We start from the raw sequence: 23,302 nt of genomic DNA, 5'->3' as shown, positions 1-23,302 counted from the left end.
GTTTTGTTTTATTTAAATGATGAAAGTTAAGTACCTGTAGTACAAATGAGACTTTGAGGTTTTTGCATAGAGAGGTGATATTTCATGGAGTGATAAATCCTGGAAGAGATCAGATGGGACCCAAACACAGAACAGGAAACTGGCTTTAGACTTGATAGGTGCTTCTTATACTAATGAGGAGTAAAAAGAAAGGGATGAAACAGATCCAGCAGTGTTCACGGTGGCATGTGGGGGAATTTTATCTGATGGCCTTGGTAATACAGGCAACAGGGTTAGCAACTCAAGAGGAGAAATTTGGGGAGGCTGGCTATGGTTGAAAGTAACTAGTATGAGGAATGAGATGCAGATCTTTATGAATGAATACACCTTTAGACTTCAACTCAAATTAGACACAATGATAAAAGCTCTTATAGCTCTGTTTAGTAACCTAGATGTAAGAATAGAGAAGGTGGCTAGTTAAAATGGTTGTGGGCAGGGTTTTAAGGTGAAATAGCAGAATCAGTAGAGACAGAGCAATTGGTGTTTTAGTGAAAGACGGTCCAGGTGATAACTGAGGCTTATTTCTAACATTTGTGCAACCTGGGGAGAGAGTATGATTGGAAGCCCATCCCTTGTCCCTTCACCTCCTCTTGTACCTTGGGGACCTCACATGCATACCCATGCCACCATGTGTATGTTCAGGTTTCAGCCACACTCTTTCATACTAATGACCCCTCAATCCAAGATGTGTACACACCAATGATGCAGTTCACTCTAGGAGAACAAACCCAGGGAAGAGGTTCACACAGATTCTAGGAGCCATTCAAGCAAGTCCTGGGTACACGAAGCATAGTTGCTTGATGCGGGTGGCAGGATTTGCATGGGCTTGTCCCTTTAGCTTTCTTGAGTTGAGTGCAGACGCAGGAGCATCCAAGTGGAGCCCATTAAAGTGTAACAGTCACCCAGGTCCAAGGGCAGTGTTATAGGAAAAGCCTGTTAAGGTGATAAAGTTGAAGGATAAAACAACTGAAGGTCTAAGGGAAATAGACATAAAAATCATGGCAGTACATTAGTGCGTGCTGAAAAGATAGAAGGTTGTGTGCTGAGAGCCACATCCTAGTCGGAATGGCCCCTGGCATTTTGCCAGAAGTAATGGTTAAGAGGCGAGCCATTAAGATGATGCTGGATTGATTCAATTGTATATTAGACCTTTACTGTCCGGTAATAGGATGGCTCTTGCTGCATCGGGCGCCCGCTACTTTGGAGTTCCCGTTGAGTTCTCGCAGGGTTCCGAGAGTGAGTGCGCACACAGCCTGGGGGGGAGGGAGTTCCGGTTGGTGTGGTGTGTTCCTGGAGGAGCCACGTGGGTGGCGTTGGAGAGAGGTTCCCGGGAGTGTGTGTGGAGTGTGCTGGTGGAATTCGGAAATAAAGTTTGTTCCTGCTTGAGTGGCTCGTGATTTGTGCCCAGCCAGACTGCGGCATTTGGTGGCCCATGCGGGGAACGCCTGAGGGTAAGTGGTAAGGTTAACTGCTCGCTCCTGAGGGCAGTGCAAGAGGATGGGTGACCATTTAAAGATTCTTCTTTCGTTTTGTTTCGCTTTTGTTTTAAGTTGCCAGTCCCTGGAGATGGGTGGGACGGAAGAAAAACCACTCACATCTGAGGAAAAACTATTTGCATCTGAGGAACAGATAGGGAGAAGGGATGAATGGACATTTCAGGAGGATAGAAAGGCTGATATAATGAATTTTTGTTCCATTTTTGTTTCATTTTGTCTCGGTTTTGTTTTGCATTATCTTAGTGAGTGGTATCTTTGTTACGGAAATATGGAATTAAAAATTAATAAGAACCAAACCGAAGGGGCATTAAGTAAAGTGCTAGAGGAAGGAGGCATCTCAGTAAAATCAAGAACAGTTAGGGCATACGTTAAGACGATACAAAGGTATAGCCCATGGTTCATTAAAGAGGGGTTGTTAAATATATCACAATGGAACCATCATGGTGAAGATTTTAAAAAGATACAAAAGGAAAGCCCAGGAACTCTGCCAATTGGCACAATACCATTATGGACGTTGGTACAATCTTGTTTGCTAAGTCTAGGAGAAGACATTTTAAATGAAGTAAAAGAGGAAGTCTCTTGAGTTAGGGAAAAAAAGTTTAGAGAAGGAGGGGTTGTCCGGAGAGAAGTTACAACAGAAGGTTGCTACTAACACCTTTCTATCACCAGAGGGCGTAAGTGTCCAACCAACAGCTCCACCTATGGAGACAACATATGCTGAGTGGCCCTCAACCCCTGTAGTTGATAGATGGGATCCTGAGACAGGACCTCAAAGATTAGCATGCCCTGTATTTTAGGCGTCAGGAGGGCAGCGAAATCACCATGTTTTAGATTTCAAAACAGTGAAGCAGCTAAAAGAGGCTGTAACAACCTATAGTCCTCAAGCACCCTTCACTGTAAGCTTGGTCGAATCCATTACCAACTTGAACATGACGCCAGCAGATTGGACTAGTATGTGTAAAGCTGTGCTAAATGGAGGTCAATACCTGTTATGGAAGGCTGCCAATGAGAAATTTTGCACAGAGACAGCCAGGCGAAATGCAGAAGCTGGTTATCCTCAGAGAAATCTAGATATGTTGTTAGGAAAAGGACCTTATGAGGGTCAGCTGCAACAAATTGCATATGATCCTGCTATATACTCACAAATTGCTGCAGATGCAGTTAGGGTATGGAAGACTTTACAAGGACATGGAGATTTACAAGGTCAATTATCTAAGGTAATACAAGGAGCTAATGAACCTTACGCTGAATTTGTAGATAGGCTTATTCAAACAGCTACCAGAGTTTTTGGGGATACAGAGCAAGCAATGCCATTAATTAAACAGCTAGCCTTTGAGCAAGCGAACAGATGGTGCAAGGAGGCCATTAGACCATGGAAACATGGAGATTTAAACACATATATTAAATTATGTAGAGACATTAATGAACAAGGGCAAGTCTTGGCAGCTGCAGTACAACAGGCTTTAGATGCAAGGCCAAAAACATACTACAATTGTGAACAAACAGGACATTTTTAAAGGAGTTGCCCCATAGGAGGAGGGTTTAATAAAGCTAGGTATCAAAGGAGTAGAATACCGGGTATTTGCCCACGATGCCGTAGAGGGAGACATTGGGCTAATGAATGCCATTCTTAAACCACCATAGAGGGTTCTCCGTTATCAAAAAATGGACAAGGAACAGGTGTTTACCCACGATATTGTGGAGAAAAGCATCGGGCTCCATTGCCAAAAAACGGACAGGGGGGCCCAATGCTCCGGGGCCCACAACCACAAATATACGGGGCAGTGGAGGAACCCAGCAACACCATCAGGGTAGTCCCCAGGACACATTATCCATTAGATCCCTCATCAGACAAACCAGAGGGAGCACAGGGTTGGACATCTGTGCCTCCGCCAGAGCAGTACTAACTCCAGAGATGGGAGTTCAAATCATTCCCACAGGGGTAAAAGGGCCTCTTCCCCAAGGAATAGTAGGCTTATTATTGGGACAGAGTTCTTCTACTCTAAAAGGACTTATGATAAGTCCTGGGGTAATTGATCCCAATTATGAAGGTGAAATAAAAATTATAGCCAGTTCTCCAAGGGGTATATCAATAATTTCACCAGGAGATAGAATAGCACAGTTATTAATAATACCCAGCCTACATGATAAACTTTCCAGCCGTAGTATAGAAAGAGGTTCCAGGAGATTAGGCTCCACAGGTGTAGATTGGGCTATGCTTTCTTTAAATTTAGATTCTCGCCCAATGCTAAAACCAAATATTCAAGGACATGAATTTAATGGGATACTGGACACAGGTGCAGACCTTAGCATCATCTTAATGGCTCGCCTCTCAACCATTACTTCTGGCAAAATGCCAGGGGCCATTCCGACTTGCCTGTGGCTCTCAGCATCCCAAATGCCACAGTCTGGCTGGGCACAAATCACGAGCCACTCAAGCAGGAACAAACTTTATTTCCAAACTCTACCAGCACACTCCACACACGCTCCCCGGGAACCTCTCTCCAACGCCACTCACGTGGCTCCTCCAGGAACACACCACACCAACCAGAACTCCCTCCCCCCGAGCTGCGTGCGCACTCACTCTCGGAACCCTACGGGAACTCCAAAGTAGCAGGCGCCCGATGCAGCAAGAGCCATCCTATTACCGGACAGTAAAGGTCTAATATACAATTGAATCAATCCAGCATCATCTTAATGGCTTGCCTCTAAACCATTACTTCTGGCAAAATGCCAGGGGCCATTCCAACTCGGCTGTGGGTCTCAGCAGTTGTGGGCAGTCTGGTGTCTGTGAGGGGCATTTTCCAAGTTGTGATAAGAAGAATAAACTGAAGGTTCCTGGAGTGAAGCAGGTCAAGAAACAGAAGTTAAGGAAATGGTGTGACTCATTATCTACCTGGAGAATTTGCCAGGATGACTCTGGAGCTTAAGATGGAGAAGGCTGTATGGGTAAGTCTTTAAGAAATTTGAGAAAAGGTCAAAGAGGTCAGATAATGACAGCAACAGAGAGAGAGGACACTCAAGCAGGAAGGCAGCAGCCTCATAAGATTAGAATGTAGTGCAGTAATAATCTAGATATCCTCTTGAGGATTTAGGAGAAGGTTTATCCCATGTCAAAGCCTGGTCTCATGAAGAGCTTGGAGGAATGTGCACACTTCCCAGGGTAGGGGGTAGCAGTGCATTCTTTAGGAACCTAAGTGTTTTAGTCAGCTTCTGTTACTGTGACAAAATACCTGAGATAAGCACTCTTATAGGGGGAATGGTTTATTTTTGACTTGTAGTTTCAGACATTTTATTGCATAATCCCTTGGCCCCTGTTGCTTTGGGTCTGTGGCAGCAATGCATGGCAGAAGAGATCTGCTCCTCTCATGGCCACCAGAAAGCAAAAAAAAAAAAAAGAGAGAGAGAGAGAGAGAGAGGGGTGGGTGGGAAGAGTTAGGGTCCAAGTACCCTTCTGAGGGCATACTCCCTTGTTGAGAGCCACAGCCGAAGGGGCCCCAGCAAACTTCCAGCTGCCAGCAAACTTCCAGCTGCCGGCTGATGATTGGCTCACAGCGGCCCCAGCAACATCTAGCTGATTAGCTCCTCTGCGGTGATGCTCATTGGGCTGTTTCCCTGCCCTTTCAGACCACGGAGCTGCTCATTGGGGGACTTTTTTGGCTCCGCCCACAGGACCCAGCCAATCCGCCTCAAGAGCAGGAGGATAGGGGGAGGTGGAGAGGCTTGTGGTTGAGGGAGAGGCTTGTGGGAAGCCGGTGGTGGCAGTAGGGGCTCTGAGGGTTTTTCCTGAGGAGCTGTTTTGTTTGGCATGTGTGGTTCTAAAAATAAAGTTCGTTTCTTTTGACAAGTGGCTCCTGATTGTGCCCAGCCAGACTGCGGCACTCCCCAGTGACCTAATTTCTTTCTACAAGGCCCCACCTTCCAAGAGCAACATGGTCCAGGGATTAAGTCTAGCAAATGGTTCTTTGGAAGACTTTAAGATCCAAACTATAGCACCAGCTTTCAATTTAGACAAAGTGGAGAATGCAGTGCCTTGTGAGGAGGTGGAGGATGTAGGAACGTTTGCCTAAGAGACTGGGACTGTGAAATAGAGGCTCACCAGCAGGCAACACTGTACACTTGGGACAGGGACAGGCTTGAAAGGATTTTAAGAGCAAAGAGAAAGCAGTAAATTTGCGTGTATTTGTTATGCTGAAGACCTAGTACAAGGACTTTTTAAGTAAAATTTTCTAACTTGATTCTCTATCTTGTTAGGCACAATTAATTCGTACATAAGATTAATTTGTAAAATTAAGGGCATAAAATTTAAATGACTTCATAGAAAAAAACTCATTTTTATTTTCTAATCATGTCACCTTTGACCCTACTCCTGAAAGTTCTTTCTACCACTTTGTGGTCCTGAAAACAATGCTTATTCATACTATCTTTTCAGTGTGATAAGGATTAAGCAAAGGTTTCCACACCACCTGACACAGAGGGCACCTCAGCAAATGAGTTCTCTTTCCCTGCCCTTCTTCCTTCCAAAGAAGGCACTTAGGGATATGTTTTATAGTTGGAAGGAGAAAGGGCACCTGGGATAGCACAGGAAAGGCTGCTTGGCACACATGCACCATCAGGTGGGATTACAGGAGTGAGGTGTTCTAGTGAATGCTGTTCAGTATGGTAGCCACTTACCACAAGAGGCTGTGGAAAATTTGAAATGTGCCCAATGTAACTGAGGAATTAAGTTTTCATTTTATTTACTCTTTATTTAGATTTAAATAACCACATGGGGCTATTGTATTGGACAGCACAGATCCAATGGACAAGGCACTGTGTGGCTCAAGGCTTCAAGCAAAACATGTGCTAAGTGCCTAAGGAACAGATCAGCCTCAGGTCCAGGGCTGAGCTTCCGTACTGGAGAAATCAAATAAAGGAGCCCTGTAAGCCCTGTAAGGTTATAAGACAACCTGGTAAACAGTAAGAATCAAGATTAGAGGGGAATATTTCTGATGAAAAAGAAATCATTGAAAAGAAATCATTGAAAATAGATATGTACAAGAATTTCAGACTGCGGGAGGGAACAAATGAATGCAGACCTCAGTGGCAGCCTGGAGAAAAACATTAGTTCCAAAGCAGATACTAGGAATATTTGCCAAGTATTCCAAAGAATTGGGACAAATTTCAGGAAGTAACACATAAACCATGTAGTATAACACAGCAACACTATCAGAAAGGAACAGGAAAAAAGTAAATCGTAAGGACATGGAAGTTGTGACATTTTACATAATAGGGTTTCGGTGTCCTCCTGGCTCTGGTAAAGCACAGTTTCTTGTATGAATGTTTATTTTTGAGGGTGAAGAAAGATGCTATTGCTGTGATATTTTAGCCAAATCAATTCTATCTTGCTTTACATATATAATGACCATCAGTTGTCTGCTCGCTGTAATGGAGTGGGGATCTTTGAGAAAAAGAAATATGCAATAGCAATAGTGCTTGAGAAAATCCGGTTTTCATTTAAAGTACAAGACAAACTAACTTAACAGATAGATGACAATAATTTAAACATCCAAGATGAATGGCACAGATGTAAAATGATAGAAGCTTAATTCTGGGTGAACTACAGTAGCTCAGAAGCCTTAGTGGGATGAAGAGGAAGGCTTTAACCTATACTTCAAAATAAAATGAATCCAGTAAGTCAAAACATTTCCGAAAGTACATTTCCACAAAATGTTTTTCAAAAGTTTCAAGACAATAATTAACTCAGAATACTGTGGCAATCTAGTTGGTCCAAATGAAATTCTGCAACCTGGTGATCTCTGTCAAATTCTATACAGCTTTCTTCCTTTACCAAAAGCACTTTATTTGTTTTTTGGATTTAGATTACAGTCCTCACAAATGCCCCCACTCGCCAAGTCCAGTACAATATTATTTCTTGGTTAGAAATTTCACAGGGTTATATTTTTTAAAGTGCTTTAAATATACAGAAGACAATGAAGAAGATGTTGCCCAGACAGACATAAAAGAGCCTAAAATTTGTAAAAGAAAAAGCACTAGTGTTTAATTAGGCAGTAAGAATCTGTGATTCATCTGGATTTTCGTTTTCAAATAATTGTGCATAATAACTCCTATAAGAAAGACAAGGTCATGCTGTGTTGCTTGCCTTCAACTTTTGAGGCTCTCAGTTGAAAAGAAAAATCAATGAAAAGTCTGCTTCAGATTCTCAAAAATACAAGCACAGTTGACAGAATGGCTACAGATGCACTGCCCCCCACCTGGCTGCAGGTCTCTAGACCTGCAAAGGCACCTAAGGAAAAGAGATCTATGTACCAGCACTGAAAGCATTGGAAACATAACAAAGGAGAAGAGCAGGGATACTCAATTAAGTGAAGATAAAAGATGAAAAGCAGAGATAATGCAGAGAGAAAATACTCAATAGCTCAGATATTTAGTTAGAAGTACAGGAATCCTCCTGACTCCATTTCCTGCCTTTTGTAACAAGAATTATAAATTCTGAAAGAAATTAAGATAGAAACCCAGAAGGTAAAAGATTATTAAGAAAGAAATTTTAATGTGTTCTGTCAACCTGTGACATCATGATTTCACTATTTTGTTTGTTTCTCTTTGGCCTTCTACCTTCGGGAAAGAATAATACATTAAGGAAGTGGTCATTTTTCATTAGTTGCATGGACACTCTGTAGGGACATGTCTGCTCGGCTAGTTGAGGTACTGACATCTTTCTGCTTAACTGAGTTAAAAATCAGACTTGCTAGGACCAAACACTCAACCTTTCGCTCAATGTCAGGAAATAACTGAAAACCTATGGAGGTCATCGTACTAGCAAAATGCTTGACGCAGTTTGTTTTGTTTTTGTTTTTTATTTTGTGTGTTTTTGTAGCAGGCTCATTTTTTTTTAATGTTTATTTTTTAGTTGTAGTTGGACACAATACTTTCATTTTATTTATTTATTTTTATTTGGTGCTGAGGATCGATCCTGGAGCCCTGCACGTGTTAGGTGAGTGCTCCACCCCTGAGCTACAACCCCAGCTCCAGGCTCATTTTTTAATCAGGATATTTCTCAGGATTTGCCTAGTGGGTGTAGCTTGTCCAGGGACAAACATGAGGTTCTCATCACTTTATTTGAAAGCAAAATTTGCAGAGTTTATAGTTTGAGCAGATGCAAATTTACCAGTAAAAACAACCTTATGTCTTTCTGCTGAAGTGCTACTGTTAGTTCCATTTCTGTCCTCACCATATACCAGTAAAGGCTACCAGCTGCAAGTGTTGAGTTTCTCCTGTGTTGGGGGAGGGGCAGTCAAGCACAGGGAGATAGCTCCATGCTGGAGCTCCAGGACATGAGGCAGAATGGCAGGACTGTCTACCACTTCCTGCACAGACAGGGGGCCACTCTGCCTTTTGGGCAGGGACATTCAGACTCTGGGCTCTGAGCCACTTGGTTGCTGAGCCCTCAAAAGCCCAGCTGCCCACTGCCACACCCCAGCACCACTCACACAACCTGTGTTGAAGTAATTTCATTTCAAAGCTATTGAGCAATAATCAAATTTTGTCTATAGTCATTGTTCTGTTCTAAGAGAATTGACAAAGAGAGCAGAAGTCCTGTGTTTTAGATACTATTCTTCCACTTGGTGTTCATACAACCCCATAACCCAAGGGCCAACTTTATCATCTGTGCTAGAACTTCTTTGGATACACAGTTAGTCATGGTCATAGTTGACACTGTCTTAGAGGCCTTGGTTCTGTATATCTAGGAGAAGTTGAAGGAATGATTATTTTAGAAATTTTCAGTCAACTTCATACCCTGAACTTTACGTTTTTGGTTAGCTCAAGAATGTAAGACCCTGAGGCTGGAGTTGTGGCTCGTGGTAGAGCACTTGCCTGGCACATGTAAGGCCCTGTGTTTAATCCTCAGCACCACATAAATAAGTAAATAAATAAAATAAAAGATCCATTTACAACTAAAAAAAATTAAAAAAAAAAAGAATGTAAGACCCAGTTATCCTTCATTTCTGTACTCTGATATCTGTAGTAGGGTTTTCCCCTCCATGCTTATTCCTCTATTACTTTTTACTCCTTTATTAGTTAGGATTCTATATAAATTCAAAAATATAAAACCACATTCACACTGACTTAAACAATAGAGGGGATTTATTGACTCACACAACTGGAAAGTCTGGCTCTAGGTCAGGCTTCAGAGTGAGTTGATCCAGGGACTCAGTGATGTCATTAAATATTTAGTTTCCTTCCTTTATTCTACTATTCACAGTGTTTATATCATCGTAAATCAGATTCCACTTCTTCCTTTAGGATGGCTGCCAACCGCAACCCAGGACACAAGCTTACTCAACTGCTATCAGAGGGACTGAGTCCTCTCTCATAGCATTCCAAGCAAGAGATTTAAAGACAGCCTCCTTCAAAGAACATGGACCATGTGGTGGTGGGGAGGGTGCATTAGTATTGGGAGGAAAGTGTAATTAGATAGGGAAAAGAGATGAATGGCTAGACAACAGTGTATATCTAACCATCTCCTACAATCTACACTTCTCCATTGTTTTTTTTTTTCTGGAGCCCTTTCCCAGGATAGATAGAATCTACTTTTTTATGTTCTGCCCTAGATCTTCCTTTCCCCTCCTGACCTTTGGTAAAATCCACTCAACCATAAAGAAAATGTTTCCACTACATCCATCTGTTCTCTATACCACAAAATTAGGAGGAACCATCAACATCTCTGCTCCCTAGCTGACACCTCCACCTTCAGTGGTGCTCCTAGATCAGTACCTCCACCACTGTATAAAACACCTTTGTGTGGGCTGGAGATGTAGCTCTGTGGTAGAGTGCACATGCAAGGCCCTGGGTTCAGTCCCCAGCATCACAAAAAACAGAACACCTTTGAGTCAGTCTGGTTTCACCATTCTATGTATCACACATGATAACCTCTTCCAACTATGGTTTGGTTCCTCTCCCTTCAAAAACTTTAGTTCCTGGTTCAGTCTTCCTTTCTATTCCCCGGCCAGCTGGGCACCACCTGTAATCCCAGCAGCTCGGGAGGTTGAGGGAGGAGGATTGCAAGTTCAAAGCCAGGCTGAGCAAAAGCAAGGTGCTAAGCAACTCAGTGAGACAGTGTCTCTAAATAAAATACAAAATAGAGCTGAGAATGTGGCTCAGTGGCCAAGTGCCCCTGAGTTCAATTCCCTTATCCTCCCTCCCCCCCAAAAAAAAAATCTATTCCCAGGCAGGCCAACCATCATTTGCTGACTCCAGTGTTCATTAGACAATTTGTTCAAAGTAGACTCTCAGTTCCTTGTACACTTCAACTTGTTTATATCAACCATCTACTTCCAAGAAAATACTCTGGATGTTACCTTATTGCTGGAAATATCCAAAATATTATGAGATTTTTAAATATCTCACATTTTTATTATCATCTAACTATTCCTGTTTGACCCATTTCATTAATGTTATTGAGATGAGAATCTTCCTAACACAAATTGCTCTGCCTGTGTGTCTGTGTGGTTTCTTTTTTCTTTCTCTCTCTCTCTTTTTTTTTTTTTTTTTTTGGTGTCACTGAGGTACTTTACCACTGAGCTACACATCTAGTTCTTTTCATTTTTTTGAGACAGTATCTAAATTGTCCAGGCTTACCTCAAACTTGTGATCCTCCTGCCTCAACCTCCCAAGTCTCTAGGATTATAGGCATATGCCACCATGCCTGACTCTGCCTATTTTTATATCCCATTTCTTCCTGCTTCTGTGGGAATCTTGGCTCTCCATATGTCTTTTAATAATTAATTGAAAAAAATGGTTTTAAGTAGAATAATAGAAAAAATAATTTCCTTAAATATTATATTCAAACTTAAAACACAAGTGTATGTTCCTGGATGTTTTGATCTAAGACCAAGGTCTTTTTGTTACATATGCATGACTTGAATTGACATTTCACTGTCCTTGCAAAAACTACACCTAAAATGCATCATCCTTAATTTCCAGGTTCAATTTCTTAAGTGTAGAACAAGAATTTTAAAGGTGCACAGAAGTAACCTGAGTTTAGAAGCCTTCTGAGTCTTCATGAGTTTTTCCCAGTTTTTTACAACGGCAAAGGGCTTTTTGTTTGTTTGTTTTGTTGTTGTTGTTATTGTTGTTCCTTTTGGTTTTTTGATACCAGGGATTGAACTCAGGGGCACTTGACCACTGAGCCATATCCCCAACCCTGTTTTGTATTTTATCTAGAGACAGGGTCTCACTGAGTTGCTTAGCACCTCGTTGTTGCTGAGGCTGGCTTTCAACTCATGATCCTCCTGCCTCAGCCTCCCAAACTGCTAGTATTACAGGCATGTGCCACTGCACCCAGCTATAATGGCAATTTTTTTAATTGACTTTTTGTAACTACATTTAAAAATTTTTTTTTAATGTTTATTTTTTAGGTGTAGATGGACACAACACAATGCCTTTATTTTTATGTGGTGCTGAGGATCAAACCCAGGTCCTGCCCGTGCAAGGCGAGCACTCTACTGCTGAGCCCCAATCCCAGTCCCCAAAAAAAAAAAATTTTAACATTATTTTTCAGTTGTAGGTGAACACAATACCTTTATTTTATTTTTATATGGTGCTGGGGATCGAACCCAGTGCCTCATGCATGCTAGGTGAGTGCTCTACTTCTGAGCCACAATCCCAGCCCCAGTAAATACATTTTTAAAAGTATTTCTAAAACTTTTTATCCATCCCAGAAACAACAGATCCCTATTTTTCACACATTTAATTAGTTAATACATCCTTAGTTAGTACCTAACTTCATCCTTAGTTAGTATATAACTCAACTGATGATTGAAGAGATGAAAACATAGTGAGAAAATAGTCTTCAAGCATCAACCAGTAATGTTTCGCATAAAAGAGACAGCTGAAGATAGTATTTCCTGTTTTAAGACAGGAAAGACACCCTCCTTTTGTGCCTCCAGCCCCTTCCAGCTATGCTGCTTTAGCTCTCCTTATTTTCACAGCCACATCTGGAGATTATTGCTTACGACCACTCTCTTCAGCTCTTGCCACCTTCCCAGTCCTCAGTGGTAATCTGACTTGTGTTCCTGCCACTCTACTGATGATGCTCTGACCAGAGTCACCAGGGACTTCCCTGTTGCTGTCTTCCGCTGAGAATGGGGTCCTCCTCCCACCTGCACAGTGTCAGGTGCTGAGTGTATGTCCTCCCTTTCTTCACTGCTTCCTTTTCACAACTTCCTAGAACCCATCTTAACCAGTCTCCCTTCTGCCTGCCTCATTGATTATACTAAGACCCCAGATGTTTTTCTCTTCTCCTTCTGCCAGTTCCCTCAGGTCTGTTCAACCGCCTCTGTAGGTACAACTACCATATACAATTAGTGAATTCCATTTACACGGGCTATAAACACTTCGGACTTTTCATATTCAAAACTGATTTTATCCTTTTTCCCCTTTAAAGGCACCTCTTCCTGCCAATAGTCCTAGTGACTTGGAAGACTGAGGTAGGAAGACTGCAAGTTCGAAACCAACCTCAGGAATTTAGCAAGGCCCTAAAGACTTAGCAAGACCCTGTCTCAAAATAAAACATTTTAAAAAGGGCTGGGGATGTGCATCAGTAGTTAAGCAACCTGGACTTAATTCCTAGTACCAAAAAAGAAAGAAAAAGAAAATCTGCCTCTTCCTTCTGTGTTCCCTATACCAGTAAGCAGTACCACCAGCCCATCCATTAAGCTGGACAGAAACCTGGACATTATCCTTTACTCTCTCTCTCTGCCCGCTTACATCCATAATGGATGTTTACCAAGTCATATTTACTTTGCCTTCTGAATATCTTTTTAATTACTCCAGATCCCCCTATTTCCTAGTTTAGTATCCCTTAATCATATGCCCCAAATACATTGACAACTTTTCTCTGGAATGACCTTTTACACATCTTTTAGTTCATTATAATTCGAGTTACTTCTCTAAAAGACAAACCTTATTATTATCTCTCACCTGATTAAAACCTTGAAATGGCTCTCCTGTCCCAGTCCTGGCTTTCAGAATAAGAAAAGGCTGGAGATTTAGCTGGGAATGTAGCTCAGTGCTAGACTGCTTGCCTAGCATGTGTGAAGCCCTGGGTTCAATCCCCAGCACTGCAAGAAAATAAAAACAAACCAAAATCAGAAAACAAGGATAAATGATTCAGTGATTCCTAAAGCTCCTCATTTGCTAACCCCTATTTACCTTTTCAGCCTTCTGTCTCCTTACAGCCTTTGCCCTTTGGATCGTTCCTACACAGTGTTCAGATCTCATTCATTGCTCCTTCTAGAAAATCTTCCTTAACACCCTCTCCCCATCCCAAGACCAGAATGGATGCCTGCTGTGAACTTTCAGAGTTCCCTCTACTTACCCCATCATAGCACTTATCTCAAAAGAGCATATTAATCCATTTGTCTCTTCTGCTGAATTAAAGTAGCAGCGTCTCAGTCAGTTTGTCATTTTATCTTCAGTGCTTGTCACAGTGACAACGTATAGTACATATTCAGAAATAGTCTTTGGGCAAATGACCTTTAAAAAGTTACTTAGCTTCTCTGAGTCTCAACTGCCTCATCTGTTAGAAAGGGAATAATGCTCTTCTTACCCCCATAAAGTTGTTGTTACGTCTTACAAAATAGGAGGAATGAAATTTAGTGTGGTAAGAGTGTGGGTTCCAGATCTGTACTGCCCGGTTTTAATCCTAGCTCCCACCCTACCACTCACTAGCTGTGTGGTCTTAGGTTGACGACTATTTTAATTTTCTCTTCAGTAAAACAAGAATAATTACAGTATAAAACTCATGAGGCTGTTGAAGGACTGAGTGACTGAGTAGGACCTACCTGAAAAGCATTTCAAACAGTACCTAAATACACACTTATATTTTTATTTGTGTATTTATAAGCTTTGAAGTAAGCAGGGATTGCAGGGGTAATGGAGAGAAAGGGGGTGGTGAGAAAGATAAACTCACAGCACCAATATTATTATTGTTGTTTAATGTTAATATTATAGTGTTTTAAAGTATCATTATTCTTAATAATAGATTTTTCTTTTATAATTAATAGCTATACCAGAGATTATTTTCCACAAATAAATTCAAATCATTATTAATGTAAATTAATAATTAATTACATAAAATAATGTAAATTCAAATAATTATTTATGTAAAATTTTGAGAAAAATTTGGTATTCAGTATAAAAAACAGAATTTCTCAAATGATTACTTGCTAAACCTGCAAAATTTTTTTGAGTCTATACATATAGTAGGTAGAAATTAGCAAAGTTAAGACTTAGCTTAATTTATAGAGGACAGTTATCATGTCCCTGATATCTAATTTTATTTTTCTATGATTTCATTGCATAAGCAATTCAGTGTTTGGACAGTGTGAATTCCATTAAAACTATAATTATGCAAAAAATAAAAACACCAGAGCATTTAGTTTCGTGCATATGTGTTCATCTCAGAGAATGTGATCTGTTTTCTAAAAAATATCTCTGATTTAACTTTAATTTTATAGTACACATTTGAAATAACTTATCTCTGTTCTTTTTCTGATTCTTTTTAGGGTTGGTGGTTCCAGGATTTTACTCAGAATGACATTAGGAAGAGAAGTGACATCTTCCCTTCAGACAGTGTCTTCCTATACTGCAGCTGGCAGAAATGTTTTAAGATGGGATCTTTCACCAGAGCAAATTAAAACAAGAACTGAGGAACTCATTGTACAGACCAAACAGGTGTATGATGCTGTTGGAATGCTCAACGTGGAAGAAGTAACTTATGAGAACTGTTTACAGGTGCTGGCGGACGTAGAAGTGAAGTACATAGGTGGGTAGGATGAACAAACATATCTGTATTTCCTTTTTGTGTACATCTAAAACCATTTTATGCTTTCAGTTTTGGCAGTCAGATTTCTAGTTTTATGAGAGATTGGTTGTATAGAATGGTTGGTTGCTTAGAATTAAATTGCCTAAGAAAATATACAAAACGCAAAATAAATAAAATTTTAAAATTAAAAAAACAAACAAAAATTAAATTGCCTAAGATTTATACATTTTATTATGTTGGCAAAAATGCTATAAACTGTGCACTCTTATTACACTGTTTTCTGGACACCATTTTGACAATAAATATCAAAACTTTTAAGTTCCATACCTTAAGCCAGCCATGGTAGAACATGCTTATAATCTGAGCAACTTGAGTGGCTGAGGAAAGGAGGATTGTAAGCTTAAAGCCAGCCTTAGCAATTTAGCAAGACTCTGTCTCAAAATAAAAAATATAAAGGACTGGGAATGTAGCTCAGTGGTAAAGTTCCCCTAGGTTCAATTCTCAGTACCAAAACAAAGGAAAAGAAAGAAAGAAAAAGAATTTTATACTCTAGCCCAGCTGTGCCACAACTAGGAATTATTTTCTAAGAAAATAATCAAATACAGACAAAATTTTTGTATAAATTAATGTATAAATAGGCACTTTTATAGCAAAAGCTCAAAAAAACCCCAAAGTGTCAACCAATAGAATTGTGGGTTTATAGTCACAATTTGATGGCTATATAAATTATGACCCATCCATCCTCTATAACTTTCTGTAGAAATTACAATTACAGTTAGAAGCAGTGTTTAAAGACAGGAGAAAAGCACACAGAAGGAAAATTAAAAGAGAAATAAGCAAAATTTAATGATAGTTTTATTAGTGAGCATTGTCCAGAGAAACAGAACCAATAGGATGTGTGTTCCTGTGTGCGTTTGTAGGGTGTGTGTGTGTGTGTGTGTGTGTTTGTGTATGTGTGTATAGAAACAGAGATTATTATAGGGAATTGACTCAACATGACTTGGGAGGGTGGCAAGTCTGAAACTTGGAGAATGAACCAGCAAGCCCAAGACCCAGGAGAGCCAGTTGTGCAGATGAAATGTGAGGCAGTCTGCTGAAGAGTTCTCCCTTGCTAGAGAAGTCAACCTTTTTGTTCTGTTCAGGCCCGCAACAGAATGGACAAGATTCCCCACATTTTGGAGGGCAGTCTACTTTCAACTTCACCAATTAAATGTTTGTCTCATCAAAAGTCACATCATCAAATAACACATAAAATCAATCCCTGATGCCAAAAAATAAAGTCAAATCAACTATCACAGTGATTAATGTTTTGGGTGAGAGATTTACTGTTGATTTTAGCATTCTTCTTTATGCATTTCTTTATTTTTTCTCTGCACTGAACATATATTATTTTAATAATGTATGAAAGCCTTTGGGCTATAAGGAATGAAGGTGCACTTTGGTTACTTTTAAGAATTGGACATATTTTGTAGGATAATGTGAAACAACTTGACTGTCTATTGAGGAGTCATAAGAGAATATAAAAAAGCTGCAGATGTGGATATCATAAAGATTCAGAATCCAGCACAGTCCTAGTGACCTCATCATTTCTTTGCCCCTACTAACTCTTCATCACCTAGAGTTCTCTACCCTGTGTCCCACTGTAATAAGGTCTTGGCTATTTTCTCTTCTCTTGCATTTGTTTCCATATCTACCACCACTACCAACTATTCTACTCTCAGTAATGGCCACTACATCTTATAAGTCTTGAGTTTAAACTTCTGAATGAAAGGATCTGCTTGGTCTTCTTAGTCAAAGTCAAAGGGATGGAGTTGGTCCCTATTCAGCAGAGCTTTTCCAGCAGGTAATTTCATGTGTGTCTTCTGCCTTTATGTGGTTTGTCCTTGTCATTGGTCCAGGTGCCTACTACAGTCTTCAATCATTTGTAGCCAGGATGGTGTGCCTGCCTAGTAATGCATTTGACTGGTATAAAACCAACAGGGAAAACAAAAAGTCTTGTGGATTAATTATCAGAATTTTTCAGTTTGAGGGTAGACTTTTTTTAAAAAACAACCTTTTCTTGTCCATGTATTTTCTGAGAGTTCATTAACCTCACAGTAGCCATTAAAATCTCATTAGTCTAGTGCCAGGGACTGGGCATCTGCATTGTTTATAGTCTGGCAAGGAGAACATAAGTCTTGTTCCAGGTCTTTGTGACAAAGGAAGGAAGGAAATGGTTTTCAGCTTTATTGTTTGTTTAAGAATATGTTTCTGGTTTTAGGTTCCTACATTTTATGTTATTCAATTAAGTTCTTGGACAATTTTGATTCCTTCTTAATATCTTTTTGAGCTAATTTTTAAAAGCAAACCAAAGTGGCAACTGTTTAGTGAACTGTATCACTTAAACAAATACTGTCTGTTTTAAAAGTTAAGTCTTCTGTTCCATTTTTTCCTTAGCCAACAGACATAAAATTGCATATTAAACCAAACGCTAAAATATGATTGCATAGTTGTATAGTTTGATTTTTTAAAAATATACACTATGGATTTATTCTGATATTTCTGGCAGTTATTTTTTAACAGCTTTATTTGTAACAGTGTTATAAGAGGACGGGATATGATTAAAGCAGCTTGTTTGTACTATTTCTTGGTAGTATGGTGGTACATGCCTGTTATCCCAGCTGCTTGAGAGGATGAGAGAGGAGGATTGTGAGTTCAAAGCTGGCCTTAGCCACTTAGCAAGGTCCTAAGAAACTCAGTGAGACTCCATCTCTAAATAAAATACAAAATAGGGCAGGGGTAGTGGCTCAGTGGTTGAGTGCCCCTGGGTTCAATCCCCAGTACCAAAAAAAAAAAAAAAAAAGATGAATAAAATAAAATTTCAGTTTGATTTTTAAAAATATATACTGTGGATTTATTCGATATTTCTGGCAGGTATTTTTAACAGCTTTATTTTAACAGTGTTCTAAGAAGACAGATACGAATGAGGTAGCTTGTTTGTACTATTTCTTTGTGTGTAAAGGATAGCTCTACTATCTATATCACATGTGTAAATTTTACCTCTTCATAGCATCTGCAAATTAGTGAAGATAATCAAAATGTGTTCATTGTCACAGCATAGCCACAAACATCACTATAACCTACTCAGTTTTGTTCTATAGTATTGATTATTTTATTGATAATCAGAGTTTTTCCCAGTTAAAGTCAAAATGTAAATATATGATAAACCCAACAACCAATTTCAACATGATGCTAACTGCCCCACCAAACTATCATTGTTTAATAGGAACATCTCCCAGTATCTAGCTGCTAACTTGATGGTTTTCAGCCTTATTGTCTGTTTAGATTTCAGAGAATTCTCTAAAATTATAAGAGTATTTTAATATTTATATGCTGTATACATTTGGCATAAGGTTCATAACTTTTATTAGATTCTCTAAGAAGACTATAGTAAAGAAAAAAAAAAGTGGTAAGTTCTATTTTGAGAAAACCACATCCTGCTAAATTGATCTGCTTGTTTCTTGAACATGCTTTGTCTCTGCCAGACCCCAGGTTGCAGTCTCTACTTTTCCAATCCTGAGCCGGTCTTTCTCCAAGGTTCAGCTTTCTCTGTAGCATATTACCTAGTGCCCAGCCTTCAAGAGCTGCTGCCTCTGTTTTAGTATCCATTCCTTTGACAACCAGTAGGTTCTGTCCTCTATTGTTCTCTTTTTATGTATCCTGTTCCCTCTTCCCAAGGAGGGAACGTAAGATGCCTCAGCATAGGAAACATGGCTTTATCTTGATACATTTCCAGTTAATAAATTATACCCTAAAAATATTTTGATAAGTGCACAGTGCATCTTCCTGTTCATGTTGATGCCAAGTGGAACAGCCAAGTCCTGCATTAGTTGTTTCTTGACAGCCTTAGAAATATTTGCAGAAACTATAAAATGAAAGACTTAACGTCAGCATAATCATTCATCTAGGCAGGAGGTATTTGGCTTTAATATTGATTTGGCAGGTCCAGTGTATTCATTGTGTTTTTTCTCTATCAACAGTGGAAAGAACCATGCTAGACTTCCCTCAGCATGTGTCCTCTGACAAAGAAGTACGGGCAGCAAGTACTGAAGCTGACAAAAGACTTTCTCGTTTTGATATTGAGATGAGTATGAGAGAAGATATATTTAAGAGAATTGTTCATTTACAGGTAAATGGTGTTATAAATTCCTTTAAAGGGAAAGAAAACCTACAACAAAAAAATTAAGAACCTGGGGGCTGGAGATGTAGCTCAGTAGTAAAATAAGAGCCTTGCACACGTGAGGGCCTGAGTTCAATCCCGCCCACCACCAAAAACAAAAAATTAAGAAAGTAAGAACCTTTGACCTAGCATACATAGAGTTTGAATTTTCCTTTATTTTGTTTCCAGTGATTATAATAAATGGTCATTACATAGTAATATGTATTGTTGTATCATATAGGTTTATATTGAATTGCTAATTCCATTGACTTAAGAATTAGAGGCCAAGGGTAGAAGTGTGCACAGCTATAAGTCTAAGGCTTTTCAATCATTATGAACTTGATAGTTCTACGTAAAAACCCCTTTAAATTTTCAAAATACTGTATTTCAGAATTTCTCCCTAGAATTTCCAATTTCCTTCAATTAACCTTCCTTTTTTTTTTTTTTTTTTTTTGGTACCAGGGAATAAATCCAGAGGGGCTTAACCAGTGAACCACATTCCCAGCCCATTTTTTAATTTTAATTTTAATTTTTTATTGATTTTTTTAAATAAATGACAGCAGAATGCATTACAATTCTTATTACACATGTAGAACACAATTTTTCATATCTCTGGCTTTATATAAAGTATATTCATACCAATTTGTGTCTTCATACATGTACTTTGGATAATGATGTCCATCACATTTCACTATCCTTGCTAACCCCCTGCCCCCTCTCTAACCCCCTCCTACCCCTCTGCCCTATCTAGAGTTCATCTATTCCTCCCATGCTCCCCCTCCCTAGCGCACTATGAGTCAGTCACCTTATATCAGAGAAAACATTTGGCATTTGTTTTTTGGGGATTGGCTAACTTCACTTAGCATTATCTTCTCCAATGCCATCCATTTCCCTGCAAATGCCATGATTTTGTTTTCTTTTATTGATGAGGCAGGGTCTCGCTAAGTTTCTCAGATCAGTTTAACTACCATATGATGACTTCTAAATTCTCATTTGGAATAATTTTTTTGTTACTATTCCACCTTCTCTGAGTCATATGAATATTAGATATGGAAGCCTGTTACTTTAGATTTCCTTGTCATACTTTTAAATTTTGTGTACATTTGGAACTGATCCCACTGAATTTGGGGATAAATGCTACATATAGAGTAGACTAGCATACCCTAGTGACCTGATAGACACCAGTGTGCTCATCAAGGGGTGGGCTGGTTCATTTCAGGACTTTATTGTAATGATTTAAAGCAGTTTCAAATTTGGTTCCATAATTTCTCCTCTTTCCAACAGAGCAATTGCTCTCTTACATGTGGATTATTGGGTGAACATTCTCAGAATGTTCTCAGAATCCTCTAAAGTTTCTGTGAAAGCTATATCAGAATAATAAATATTAACTATTGTGTTTCCTTTTTCAGCGAAAGTTATTACTTGAATTTATTTACTTTAAAACACCTTCCTTAACAGGCAATTATTTAGACGATATTTTTTATAATGTAGAATAATCAGTATCAGGTTTCTGCTAGGGTTGGATACTTTAATAAGCAGTAAGTCTCATCCCATTTGTACCTAAAGGACACTTAGATATAATCCAAATAATCTGTTTCTTTTTCTGTGCTAATAGTGTAAGCAAAATAAGATAACCATGATATACTATACAAAGCCTTCATTAAGCTGGATAAATCAGATCTTAAATTAATATGAAGTCAGCAACTTCAGGCATGTTCTACTATAATAATACTGAGTTCCCAAGATACCACCAAAACAGATAATAATCAAATATAATCTTATCCAAATTGGATAATTATGAGTGATGGCCTTTATATTCTCCTAGTTTTATTTCATTTCCAAATAATCTAATTTTCTTTCTAGCTCTATATTTTCTTTCTAGCGCTATATTCTTCACTTAGGGTTAATAAACAGAAATGTGAAATTACATTTCACAGTTCTTTGTACAAATCTTGCCCACTGAACATTCCCGTCATCCACTGATACATGTTACCCCAAAACTTAGCAGCCAGAAATAGGAGCAGTCATTTTATTTTCTCTGAGAGTTTCCGTGGATCAGAAATTCAGGAAGGAGTCATTTGAGCAGTTCTGATTTGGGGTCACATATGTAGTTTCCAATATTGATGGCTAGTTTTGAAGTGGACAGGAAGGAGCTGATCAAGGATCTTTTTCTTTGTGTAGTCTCTGGGTAGCTTGATCAGCTGGGGCTGTTGTAACAAAGTACCATAAACTGAGTGACTTAAACAACAGAAATTAGTTTTTTCACAGTTCTAAAGGCCAGAAGTCTTGAGATAAGAAATGCCAGATAATCAGGTTTTTATGAGAACTCTCTGACTGCCCCTTTCCATTGTGTGCTCACACCCTTTCCTCAGTGCATGCTTGGGGTGTGGGGATGAGTATCTGCTCCTCTTGTTGTTATAATTTCACCAGTCTTTTCAAATTAGAACCCACCCTTTGACCTCATTTAACCTAAATTACTTCCCAAAAGCCCATCTCCAAAGAGAGTCACTGGGGGTTAGGGCTTCAACAAATTAATTTTGAAAGGACAAAGTTCAGTCCATTACACGGGGACATACTCAAGTAATCTCTTTATGTGGGTTAATTGGGCTTTCTTCCACATGACTGCATTAGGGTAGAAGGACTTCTGTACTGGAGAATCAGGGCCCCAACACCAGTGTGCCAGGAAACCACATAGGAACTGCTTTGACCTGTCTTTGGAATTGCATAGCTTCACTTCTGCCATATACTGCATGTTATATTAGATGATGCTACAGTTTGGATCTCCAAAGTCTCATATGTTGAAAGCTTCGTCCCCAGCCTGTGGCAATATTGAGAAGTAGTAAAGCCTTTAAGAAATGGGGCCTCATGGAATAAAGTTAGGTCATTGGGGGCATGCCCTTGAATGGAATATTAATATCGTAGTCCCTTGCGTTCTCCCTCTTTACCTCCCAGACACCATGATAAACTGCTTTGCCACAGGCCCAGAAAAACAATAGAACAAGCAACCATGGACTGAAACCTCTGAAACTACAGGTCAGAATAAATTTTACCTACTCATAAACTGATTAAATTTTGACATAGCAATGGAAAGCTAGCATAGAAGACCAGTCACTGTGAGGGGCCCAGATTTAAGGGATACTACATCACAGTCTGGGGAGTATCAATTAATTTGTAGTCATGATTTAAAACTTTCAAAATAAGTAACTTGTTGACTCAGTGGACATAAGAAATCATAGTGGAACACAAGACTAAGCAGTGTGCTGTGGTCTTCCTCCCCTCCCCACCAGTGCGTGACTAGTAATACTACCTACATCTGTATAGCAATAGAGCTGTCTGATTTCACCTTTATACCCAATTCTGTTTGATTCTATTTTGAACCTCCAGCAGAAAGCCTGATACAAAGGATGGATTTAATAAATGTTCATAGAATGAAAGTAAGAAACAAGGTTTGGAAAACAGGCCTTCAGTAATTGGGGCTGGAACATGAGCTCTTGGATCTCTTCCTTATGATAAAGTGAAAAAGAATTCCTAATGCATTAAGATCTTAGAATTCTAAGCCAGGCAAGGTAGTGCACGACTGTAGTCCCAGCAGTTTGGGAGGCTGAGGCAAGAGGATCGCCAGCTCAAAGCTAGCCTCAGCAAAAGCGAGGTGCTAAGCAACTCAGTGGGACCCTGCCTCTAACTAAAATACAAAATAGGGCTGGGGATGGGCTCAGTGGTCAAGTGCCCCTGAGTTCAATC

The 23,302-nt window shown here is 39.5% G+C and overlaps 1 protein-coding gene across 4 annotated transcripts in view; it reads left to right on the top strand.

The window, feature by feature from the left end:
- Positions 1–23,302, top strand: part of Nln (neurolysin) — a 100,789-nt gene that overhangs the window by 24,013 nt on the left and 53,474 nt on the right. For 3 of the 4 annotated variants that reach the window (XM_048806095.1, XM_048806097.1, XM_015482296.2), the window contains exons 2-3: positions 15,104–15,363; positions 19,383–19,531. In XM_048806095.1, coding sequence (XP_048662052.1) covers positions 15,104–15,363; positions 19,383–19,531 — 409 coding nt within the window. Of the gene's footprint in view, positions 1–13,003; positions 13,025–15,103; positions 15,364–19,382; positions 19,532–23,302 lie in introns of those variants that run through there. The other variant, XM_048806096.1, reaches the window with a different exon arrangement.

Source organism: Marmota marmota, unplaced genomic scaffold (assembly GCF_001458135.2).
Source record: "Marmota marmota marmota unplaced genomic scaffold, marMar, whole genome shotgun sequence".
Lineage (NCBI taxonomy): Eukaryota > Metazoa > Chordata > Mammalia > Rodentia > Sciuridae > Marmota > Marmota marmota.
The sequence above is the reverse complement of the archived record's forward strand: the minus strand, read 5'-3'. Positions and strand labels throughout refer to the sequence as shown.